The following is an 11947-nucleotide window of genomic DNA, read 5'->3' on the forward strand; positions in this document are numbered from 1 at the left end:
GCATGTTGCATTCACACCTTGGAGCACTGGGTTGAACTCTGGTCCCTCTTTCCCTGTGGAGATATAAACAATACCCTCCCCTTGGGTGGGTTAGAACACAGTGCAAACTTTTAATAAGCTCTGATTATTCACCTAAGGAGGGGAGAAAAAAGCCAATGTGTGTGGGTGTGTGTGGGGGGCTTGGTTTCAAAGAAGAGTAAGCACCTGGGTGCACATCAAGGAGCCCTGGTGGCGCAGTGGTTGGGTGCTCGGCTGCTGACAAAAGCATTGGTGGTTCCAGCTCAGCCAGTGGCTCTGCCAGGGGCAGGTTGAGCATTTGGTCCCCGAAAGGTACTCCCCTCTCCCCCGGTCCAGTGTATGGGCAGTGCTGCTCTGTCCTGGGCTGTCACTGTGGATCAGAGTCCACTCCATGACTCCTAACAGTGGCCTCACACACAAGCTACCCCTAGTAACACGCCCCAGTGACTGACCACGTTACCTGGTGCCAGCTCAGAGCCCTGCCCACCCACTGCCATGGATGCAGTCTGCGGGACGTCACCCAGTCGACCCCGACTCACAGTGCCCCTGTGTGGGGTTTCTGAGGCTTTGCATGTCTCTGCGGGAGTCGACAGCTTGGCCTTTCTCCTTTGGAGCAGTTGGCGGATGGGCTTGAACTCCTGACTTTGGGGTGAGCCACCCAGTGGTACATGGGCTCGCCACTGGGGCTCCTTGAGTAAGGGCAGTCTCAGCTTGTGAACAGGTGCAAGTTTATCTTTCCAGAGCTGACCAGTGAGGCCATTCACGTGCCAAGACTAGGCCCCAGTGAAGTCCCTGACAGCCTGTTGCTTGATTTTCTTTCGTGTCACTAATTATGTGTGTGCGTGTATATTGGGGTAGGGTGTGGGAAGGATGCTGTGAGAATGTGGGGTGCCCCCCTGCCAGGCACATTTCCCATGAGCGTCTTTCCCTCCACTGCAGCAGGCAGCTCTCTCCAGCACCGGCAAGAGGCCTCTTGATAACCGCACTTCCAGTCCAGCCAGTTCCCTAGCCTGCCTGCCTCGTCCACTTGCTGGATGCCGTCTTCCCAGCAGGCGGAGTGGTCATCGCAGGGATGGGTACAGTGGCGGCACCTGCCTTTCTCATACTCTTCAGGGTGACCCAGGGGTGCACAGACATGAGCCAATCCCGAGATCTTGGTGGGCGAGGTCCAGTCCTGCATGAGGACACTCCTAGTGTGTGTTTGCAGAGCCCACCCCGAGTAGCTTCTAGCCACCAGGCCAGGCCATGTCTGGGTTTGCAGGTGCACGGTAGATGTGTGCTACACAGCCTTGGTGTAGACACTGCCCAGAGTTCTCCACATTTCTACTATTTCCCACTTGCACACACACTGAATTTGACAGCTGTAATTTAGTAACTCAGCCGGACGGAACCTGCAGGCTGCACACGAGCATTTGCCCAGCGGTTCACGCAGTTATTCTGCTGGAGTAAGGATGCCTGGCTTCAACAGGTTGGACTCTGGGGTCGCAGATAACCTCTGGAGGGAGCAGCCGCCAGGGAGCCACTTGGGGTGAGGCGTGAGCGAGGGAGAGGCCCCACTCTCAGGCACCAGATTGCTCATCTGTAAAATGGAGATAAGAGAGTCTTTACTTGGTTGAGTTGTTATGAGAATTGAATAAGCTCACCCTGTAAAGCTTTTAGCTGTCCTTGGTCTGTTATAAGTACTTAAAGAATTTAGCCATTAATTTTACTGTTATGGCTGTATCTTAGTTATCTACTGCTGCTATTATCGAAGTACCACGAGTGGATGGCTGTAGCAAACAGACATGTACCCTCCCAGTTTTCAGGAGTCCGAAGTCTGAATTCAGAGCACCTGCTCTAGGGAAGGCGGTCTCTCGGTCGGCTTTGGGAAAAGGTCCTGCTCTCCTTCCTTTCAGCCCCTGGGGGCCCGGCACTCCCTGAAGAGCTCCATGTGTCTTGGCAGCAGGCTCCCCCTGAGTCTAGGAGGTTCTCAGTGCAGGGGCCCCAGGTCCAAAGGAAGCACGGGAGGAGAGAGGGTGAGAAGGCCTTGTGAAAAGGTGCTGGCTGGACCTGGGTGCCAGGGAGGAGAGTGAACTGGGGCCAACCTCTGCAGAGGGCCTTGCGGGAGGTGAGAGCCATGGGCAGTTCTGACACCCTAGAGAGTGGTGGCCAGGGTCCAGGTTGACCAGAGACATGGTGAGGCCAGTTCTCGATGGTCTTTTTGTGCATCCTGAGGGGCCCGAGTGAGCTTTGTCCCCACACAGCAGTGGAGGTGGTCGTCTGTGTCCCCACACAACAGTGGAGGTGGTCGTCTGACCTGCCTTCCAGCCCAGCTCTCCTGAGCTTGTGACCCCACTGTCCTGGAAGGCTGGTGCTGTCTGCCTGCCCTGGGTCAGGGCTGCCGACAAGGGGCAAGGGGCGCCCTGGTTCAGCTTTGGCCATGGACTTGATGGGCCCTGTTACACATTGATGTCTGGTTGGCAATTGCTGGGCCAGAGATGCAGTTGGTGGGAAGCGATGTCATGGGGCAGATGACGTCATGTGAGTATCTCAGCACAAGTCACGATAGTGAACTGTATGATTCTCGCTAAGGGGACCAAACCTCTGTTTATTGTCATTAGCCGTCTTCACTCTTTTTGAACAAAACAGTATGGCGCTGATTTCCTAGGAGTAAGACTCCTGGTCAAGTCCCACTGAGTCCCAGGTAGTGGGGTAGTTGCCAGGCAGCTGGGTTAGTGGTGACATAAACGGCAGATGGACAGGCAGGCAGCATTCAAAGATGAGTGTCCACCTTTTCTGAAGACTCTGGCCCTCACCACCTTTGTCTGGGGTGGTGTTAGTGTCCACTGTATTGGGATTAGCTGGCCTATGTGTGGTTCTCAGCAGGCTTCGTTGAAAGAGGCTGGGTAGGTGGGCAGCCTGGCGTGAGGCCAGCTCCCCTGAGGTGGCTCTTCCGGGTGTTTTCCACATGCCTGTGTGTTTGATGCCCAGCTTTGGTTTTTTCCCACCAGATGGGTTTGAGGACTACGGCCCAGACTGCGACAGCATGAGGGTGTCAGCCTTCCTGGACATCCCTGGCCAGGACCATCTGCCTCCACTCAAGCGCCTGGAGAAGTATGCCTTCAGCGACAACATTTTTAACCGGTAAGCCCCCCAGTCGCCTGCAGGCCCCCCAGTCGCCTGCAGGCTCCCAGCCCCTGGCTGTGCTGCGTGACCTGAGCTGCCGCTCCTCTGCAGCGGGTCCTGGGAACTCCGGGGAGTAGTGGGATCCTGGCTGTTGCCAGGATGCTGGGATCCTGGGGACCATTCGATTCCATTCTCTCATGAGCGTTGTTACTGTTTTATGATTGTTGTTACTATTTACTGATCACCTGGTGAGCCGGGGAGGAGACCATGATGAAAAGCCTTCACTGCCATCCAGTTGATTCTGACTGATAGCAACCCCATGGGGCAGGGTAGAACTGCCCCTGTGGGTTTCCGAGACTGCAGCTGTGTAGGAGTAGAAAACCTTGTCTTTCTCCCGTGGAGCCGGTGGTGATTTCAAACTGCTGACTTTATGGTGAGAAGCCTACTAGGAGCTTACTCTGCCAAATGGAGTCTCCATAATTAGGACTGAAAACCTGGTTTTTTGGTTCTTGTTTGGACACAGACAGCCCTCAGGAAAGGGAAATGTGTCGTTTGAGATGCAGTGGAAGGCATTGGTTGGAAGTCTGGTCAGCTCATTGTACTTTCTGTCCACCCTCTTTGTGCTGCCAGGAGCCCTGGTTTGCATAGGGGTTATTCATTGGGCTGTTAATGTGGGGTCAGCAGTTCGAAACTACCAGCCAGCCACTCCTTGGGAGAGACAGACGGGGCTTTCTACTCCCGTAAAGTGTTACAGTCTTGAAAACTCACAGAGGCAGTTCCACCTTGTCCTTCCTAGAGGGTCGTTATGAGTTGGCATTGACTCAGTGGCAGTGAGCTTGGTTCGATGGGTGCTGCAGGGGCCGTTGTGGCGGTGGGGTGCTGGCAGCTTCGCTGTAGACACCGACTGTATAACTCTTCTTTGCAGCGGCTGACCCTGACTCGTGTTTCAGGAAGAAAGCCGAGACGAAAGTAGCTCCTTCCGTTCGCAGTCAACCCACACGTACCGGAGTCTGTTGGCATTCTCCCCTCCCGTCTCTGAAGGGGAATTCTCTCTCTTCCAGTCCAGCCTCCGTGGCCAGCCTTCCGTTCCGCCTGATAGCTCAGCACCCTCAGTGTTCTGTCTCTTCCCTCCTGGCCCACACACCCGCTCCTTGCCCTGGCAGACTTGGGGCAGCTCTTGTTCCCGCAGCTCACTGACTACGCCTTTCCTCACACCTCCCCTTCCCCACCCTCTTCTCGGAAAGACGAGATGACCACCGGGGAGTCACTTTCCGGAGCCTGCCTGTCGCTTCTTGCTGCTTGTGTGCAAGTTACTGCCAACTCATGATCTGTACCATGACATCTGTTGGCTCATCGAAAGCGCCCAGCAGCGAGTCTGATTGTGGGCTCCATGATGTAGACAGGCACATGGAAGCATTCTGAGTGCTGTCTTTGATGAGCAGTTCTTAATGTAGATGAAGTCCTCTGTGTGACTTTCTGTTATGCTTGCCTCCTCCACCATCCCTAGGACGTCCTTCTTTCTGACACGTGGGCAGTTGTATTGTCTTACCGCTCACATTTGGATCTAAGCTGCAGCTGGGGTGACATTTGTTGTTTGTGTGTGGTGTGAGGTAGGAGTCAGGACTTATTTTCTTCCATATGGTGTCCAATTGACCCAGCTGCAATACCGAAGATACTGTTTTACCTACGGCTCTGCCGCCTGATCTTTGTCTTAAATCCAGTGTCCGTGTGTGTGTGTGTGTGTGTGTGTGTGTGGTTTCTATCTGGGCTGTCCACAACACTGTCCTCACCACTGGAACTTTACAACCCAAAGGCTTGCTAGCAGCTAGAGTAAGTCCACTCACATGCTTCTTCAAAATCGTCTTGCCTCGTCTTAGGCCTTTGCATGTCCAAATACACTTAACCATCAGCTCATCAATTCCCTGCTGGGGTTTCCATTGGGGTTGTCTTGGGTCTATAAATCATTTGGGAAAGAATTGACCTCTGTACCATATGCAGTCTAACAATCCTTCCATTTATTTAGATTTAAAAAAAAATTCTTTGAGGAGCCTCAGTGGCATAGTGGTTATGCATTGGGCTGCTAACTGTACCAGGTTAGCGCTGGGCTGTCTACTTCCATGAGGAGTTACATTATGGTTGAGTGAAATCTACCCTCTTATTATTTCTCTCAACTGTACTTGTTCCTTCCCTCCTCCTACCTACTGCCCCACAATACAATGTTAACTGGCTTTGCATTATGCAGCCAGTCCTGTATGGTTTGAAGCAATGAAAAGAACACGGCGTTTTGTATTTATTAACATTTTTTACCACTTTGAGAGCTTTTTATGTCTTTCTGTAAGTGTGCATTTCCATCAGAACGTATCTCCCTCTGCTTGAGGAAGGGGTCCTGGTGGCACAGTGTCTACATGCTAGCTCTCAGGTCAGCAGTTCAAAACCAACAGCTGCTGTGCAGGAGGGAGACAGGGCTTTCTGCTCTCATACAGAGGGACAGGCTCAGAAACGCACAGGGGCATTTCTACCCTGCCCTACGGGGTTGCTAGGAGTCAGCATCAACTCGATGGCAGTGGGTTTGCTTTATTTACTTATTTCTTTTGTAACTTAAAGGAACTGTGGTGATTAAGGACTTGGCAGCTAACCCAAAGGCTGGTTGTTCGAGCCTACCAGCTGCTCCTGGGGTGGAAGATGAGGCTTCCTGCTGCTGTGAGGATTGACAGCCTTGGAAGGCCTCTGAGGCAGTTCTCTTCGGTCCTGCAGGCTCACTGAGATGGAGTCAGTGTACTGGGATTGGGTTTGGTTTTTATAGTTGGTTTTTGCCAGAAGAGCTTCCTACACCAGCTCTTGTTAGCACAGTACGGCTGCCGGTGAATTCTCCCTGCTTTTTTTTTTGTTTTTTTTGCCTTAAAAAGTCTCTGTTCTGCCCTTTGTGCCGGATTGTGGGGCATTAGTTTTATGTTTACTTTCAATCATGAAAGATGCTGCATTGTCTTCTGACTTGCATAGTTTCTCATGGGAAGACCGCGCTCTTTTTCTTCTTCCGGGCCTGTAGTGCCCCCTTTTTCTCTGGCTGCCTTACCATGTTTCTTTTCATCTTTGATTCTTAGCAGTGTGTCTATGATATGTTTATGGGGTATCATTATTTATCCTATTTGGGGACCCCAAGTTTCTTGGATCAGTGTATTACTATCTTTCATCATTTCTGAAAACTTCCTGGCCATTGTCTTTTCAAATATGTTTTTTTCTATTTTTAAATTTTATTGGGAGCTCTTACAGATATTGCAACAATTCATGTTTCAGATAGATCAAGCGTACTTGTACAAATGCTACCATCATCAGTTTTCAAGTATGTTTTTCTTTCCTCTCATCTTCTTGGACTCCTTTTGCACCCATCTCCTGACATGTCTCAACTCTTCCAGCGTGTAGGCTCTTAGCATATTGAAAGCCTGCTGCTGCCGAGTAGACTCTGACCCGACAGGACAGCGTGGAGCTGCTCTGCAGGGTTTCCAAGGCTGTCAGCTTTTCAGAAACAGAGGGCCGCAGCCTTTTCCCTCGGAGCCACTGGTGTACTCAAACTGCTGACCTTGCAGTTAGTAGCCTTTTAAAGTTAAGTCCCAACACTTGGGTCTGATGTTCCTGGCCCTCCACAGCTTTGGCGTAATCCTGGCGCCTCCTCCCACACACACCTCTTTGGATAGCTAGCTCCTGCAAGCACTCTCTTAGGGTCTCATGACTGTCTGTCTCCACCGAGTTTCTTGCCTACCTCCCTATCAAGACGGTAAACTCCTCCAGGCCAGGGGAGGGTTAGGACCTGGGCCTGAGCCGAGTTTCTTGGGTCTGGAGGGAGTTGAGCTCAACATTTTATTGTCGTCAAAGGAGTGGGTGAAGGAAGAAAGGAGCAGTGGAACAAAGGCGTGGCAGCATATTCAGGAAATATGAGCCATGTTTCCTGATGAAATTGAACCAGCTCTTTTCTTTATATTAAAAAACCACAACCAGACAGTTTTTAGCAGTTTCGGAACTGTAGAAAATATGAGTTCCCTTCTCAACTGTACTGTAACCCTAGGTAATAATAGCTCTAAACTGTTTGGTGTATACACACACATACCCACACACCTTTTAAGGCTTTTCCTTAAATGAGCATGTGTCTGTGATGTGTGTGTGTGTGTGTGTGTGTGTGTGTGTGTGTGTGTGACATACATAAAGGTCATCTGTGTTAGGAATTGCCCCCCTATTCCCTGGTGGCATAGGAATTATGTACTGGGTTGCTAACCACAAGGTCAGCAGTTTTAAACCAGCACCTGCTCCACAGGAGAAAGGACTATCTACTTCCGCAAAGAGTTACAGGTACAGTGACCTTATAGGACGGAGCAGAACTGTCCCTGTGGGTTTCCAAGAACTTAAATCTATATGGGAGCAGACAGCCTCCTCTTTCTCCTGCATAACAGCTGGTGTTTTCAAACTGCTGACCTTGCGGTGAGCATCCCACTTTGTAACCCGACACACTATGTCCATCTCTCTCCAGTGAATGACATTCAGATTGCTTTCAGTCTCTTGCTATCATTGGAATGCTAATGGCCACCCCAGGCCAAGGGCTTGTGTGCCAAGCAGGGACCTGCCAGACCTTTCTATGCTTCTTCTCACTTCCTCCCCAAAAGGCCCTTTGGAGGAAGGCTCTCCGAGCTCCCTCAGGACTCCTTTCCATACTGCAGACAGCACTGAAGTAGAGTGTGGCTTCTGAAAATGCTGCTTATCTTATCCCCGCTGATCTCTCCAGGTCATTGAGATGTAAAGGAGCCAGCCTTTCCAAAGTGGGTTTGTGCCTGTCGGGGCTCTGCTCCGGTTCTGCATTTACAATGTGCCTCTGTCCCTGCTCCCAGGGGACCTCTCTTATCCCTTCCCTTTCTCTCCTTAAGAGGGCAGGTCCTTGGTGACCACTTGAGGTGGGATGCAGATTTGTCTGTCCGTTCTATGGCCCTAGAAACAGATTGGAGATCTCGCTTGCCTGATTTCCCCTGGGAGGCTGCCATGAATGTGGCCCAGCGCAATGTAATCAGTGACTTTCTCGACAGTCAGCGTCTCTTTTGACTTTCCCAAACCTTCTGGCCGCCAGGTCCAGACCTTTGCCTCCCAAGGGTGGTGTAAGTCTCTCCCTGCACAGCTGGACTTGATGGATTTCTTCCCACAGTGCTCCAGGCCGAAGGACGACTGCTTTGAAGCGCATGTTTCCAGCGTTCTTTCCCTGCAGAAATCAAGATGGAGGTTTGACTTTGCTAAACCATCTGGTGAATAGCCAGCCTCAAGGTCTGCCCTTCCTGGGCTGTCTGTTGTTCAGAGGAGCTTAGGCAGATGGACACGAACCCCTTTCCTCTTGTGCAGAGAAACCTCTAGTGGTCACCAGTGCCTCTTGTGCAGAGCCTTCCAGGCCACCGTAGGCAGTCCCTGCCCCGTCCCCTGATGCTCAGGTTTTGCCTTTTCTAGAAATTCCTCTGACTGGAATCATTTGGTATATACTCTTTTGTGCTTTGCTGCTTTCACTTAGCAAGCTGCCTTTGAGCGGTTCTTGTTTGCAGGCGTTATAACCAGCAGTTCATTTCGATTTCCATCACACGGCTGTTCACGTTTTGCCTAGTCACGTATCAGTTGATGAGCCCTGGGATTTTCCCATTTTATGGTCCACGGACATTTACTTACCAAGTCTTCTTGCCAGACTATGTTTTCCTTTCCTAGGGGGCGATTCGGAAGAGTGAACTTGGTGGGTTAATGATAAGTGAATATTTAACTTTTAAGAAATGGCCAAGCCGTTTCCCAGATCATAGGGGCCCGTTGGCATCCCTCCCACCAGTGTGTGCCGGCTCTGGTGCCACCATCCTCTGCCAGTGCTGGCATTGCTCCGGTCTCCCTACCGGTGGACTTTTGCCTTCGCAGCCACACTGCCTCTCCCTGTCAGGTCTCCTCAGCCGCCTCCAATCGGGGACAGTTTCTTGATCTCCCCTGGTCTTTTATGACCTTGAGACTTTTTGCAAATAATAATTAGCTATTTTTGAGGAGTCTCTCTCAGTTTGAGTCTGTCTGATGCCCTCTTGTATCTAGGGTGGGGCGTTGGATTTGGGGAAGAGCACCGTAGGGGTGATGTGCCCTTGTCATGACATCATATATGAGGGTACGTGATGTCAGCATGATGATGATGCTAACCCACCTGGTTAAGGTAGTAACTGTCAGGTACATTGAATGTTGCACTTTCCTAAAGACCTGCAACGTTGAGCTGCATCTTTATTGTGCTTATTGTCATTTTCATTTGTTTTTCTTTTAAAATCCAGTCCCACCCATGTTAATTAGGCTGCTTGTCTCATTATTATTGTTTGGTAAGATTTCTTTATAGATTCTAGACACAAATCTTTTGTGAGATATTTTCTCCAATCTGTGACTTGGTTTCTTTTTTTACTTAATGATATGGTTTGGTAAGCACATGCTTTTAACTTTAATATAGTTCAATTTTATTAATTTTTCCAAGACGGTTCATATATTTTGGACTTTAAGAAATCTTTGCCTAGCCTAAGGTAACAAAATTTTTTGTTTGTTTGTTTTTACCCCCTAGCAGTTTTATGTTTTTATTTTATTTTTTTAATTTTAACAGTTTTATTTGCACTTCATCCACATGTCATACAATTCAGTAATTCAGTCATATCCAGAAGTGTTGTAAGTCATCACCATGATCAATTCTAGAGTATTTTCTTCTTCCTTGTTTGTTTCAGTTTTCACATAAGGTCTGTAATTCGTTTGAATTAACTTTCGTGTATTGTGTGAGATGAGACTTAGGCTCATATTTTCCATGTGAGTATCTAGTTATTCCAGTACCATTTATTAAAAGGCTCTCCTTTCTTGGTTCAGTTACTTTACCATCTTGGTCAGGACTCAGTTCACCATAAATAATCTGGGTCTGTTTGGACACTGTGTTAGTCTGGGTAAATGAGGGAAACAGATCCACAAAACTCTTATGTATAAGAGAGTTTTATATAAAGGGTAAGTATGCTTTAAGAAAACATCCCAACCCAGTGCTGTCCAAGTCCATAAGTCCGACATTAGCCCATATGTCCGATACCGATCTGCAAAGTCCTCCTCCATCTCACAAAACAGACACAATGATACCGACTGCAGGAGGAAAACCAAATCAGTGAACATGTAAGCATCTCAGGATTGGTGGGGTTCTCCACACCGCTGCTCCAGCACCCAGGGCTGCATCGGGGTAGGTCCATGTGGCTTCTCCTCAGGGATGTCTTGCAGGAAGTGAGCCTTGCCAGCTAAAGCAGGGAACTGGCTAAGGCAGCTACACCCTGGTCTGACCATCACAAACAAGAGACCCGAGAACTAGAAAGGCGAGGCTCACTGAGCCATTTATCTCTCCAACCTTCAATTAATCTCACATGTGTTTATCAGCCAGGTTGGCACAATAAACCTTAACTATCTCAGATATTTATCATTGACTTATCTATTTCTTAAGAGTTCTGTTGGTTTTTGCTCTATAAATTTTGAAGCTCATATATTAAGCACATAGCATTTGAGATTAGTGTGTCCTATTGATGAGTTTACCCCATTATTATTATGGAGTGACCCTTATCCCTGGTGATATACTTTGCTCTAAAATTCGGTGTGTTTGACATGAATACAACCACTCCAGCTTTCTTTTGGTTAGTATTAGCATAATATTTATCTTTATATCCTTTTATTTGAGCTATTTGTGTTATTATCTTTAAAATGTATTTCTTTTTAAGTAGGATATACTTGGGTCTTGCTATCCTATCCTTTCTGATGATCTCCCTTTTATTGGACCGTTTAGGCCAATTTACATTTACTGCGATGATTCCAGTGGTATGCTGAAGTTCTTTGTACTGTTTGTTTTCTACTCGCCACATCTCTTTTCCCTTTTTACTCTTTACTGCCTTCTGTGAGACTGAGTATTTTTAAAATTTATTTTCTTGATTAGTTTGTCAGCTGTTATTTTAGTGATTGCCTTAGCATTTGCATAGCATACTTACTTACCACAGCCTACCTTCAAGTATGCCAGCACCGGTCTTTCCATTTGTTGTAGTGCTTGTATGGCTTATGTGTTGCTGTGATGCTGGAATCTATGCCACCAGTATTTTGAACAGCAGCCAGGTCACCTTGGTGAGCAGACTTCAGGGGACCTTCCAGATTAGGAAGAAGGAATATGTGACCCATTTATGAGAAGTTGGCCATTGAAATCTTATGAATAGCAGTGGAACATGGTCAGATGCGGTGCTGGAAGATGAGCCCCACCGGGGGAAGGCACTCCAAATATGATTGGCGAGAGCTGGCCCGTTATGACGTGACTGCAGTTAAGCTTTGCAGCCCTTCATTTGCTGATGGGAAGAACTCAAGAGAAACAGATGCAAGCATCCATTAGTACTTGGAACACGAAATATCCAAAGTATGAATCAAAAAAATTGGAAGTTGTCAAAAATTGAACACACGTAAGCACACCGGAGCAAATGAAGGGGAAGGAAGAGAGAGTGGAGCACATCCTGGCCCACCAAGCCCTGAGAATGATATTCCCACTCAGAGCAGCCAATCCACGGAGAAGACCACGTGGCCGGCGCCACTATGAGACACGACATCCCTCACTGACCCATAGCCCTACAGGGGACAACACTGGAGACACAGTGTGGGAATTGGGCCTGATCTGATCCCATCACACCGAGGCAAAACACTAAGGGAGTGCAACAGAACAGCAAGGGGAACAGAACAACAAAGTCCCCAGGGAATACCAAAAATAGACTTTGGGGCCAGGGCTTGGCACCCCATCAGACTC

The 11947-nt window shown here is 48.9% G+C and overlaps 1 protein-coding gene across 1 annotated transcript in view; it reads left to right on the plus strand.

The window, feature by feature from the left end:
* The window catches only part of LOC101657999 (serine/threonine-protein phosphatase 4 regulatory subunit 1-like), an 89580-nt gene that overhangs the window by 27411 nt on the left and 50222 nt on the right, over positions 1-11947 (plus strand). The window contains exon 2 of the mRNA XM_045296907.1: positions 3009-3141. Coding sequence (XP_045152842.1) covers positions 3044-3141 — 98 coding nt within the window. The 5' untranslated portion in view covers positions 3009-3043. The remainder of the gene's footprint in view (positions 1-3008; positions 3142-11947) is intronic.

The sequence above is a fragment of the Echinops telfairi genome, unplaced genomic scaffold, assembly GCF_000313985.2.
Source record: "Echinops telfairi isolate 266 unplaced genomic scaffold, ASM31398v2 ScPeMD7_7413;HRSCAF=8451, whole genome shotgun sequence".
NCBI classification, from domain to species: Eukaryota; Metazoa; Chordata; class Mammalia; order Afrosoricida; family Tenrecidae; genus Echinops; species Echinops telfairi.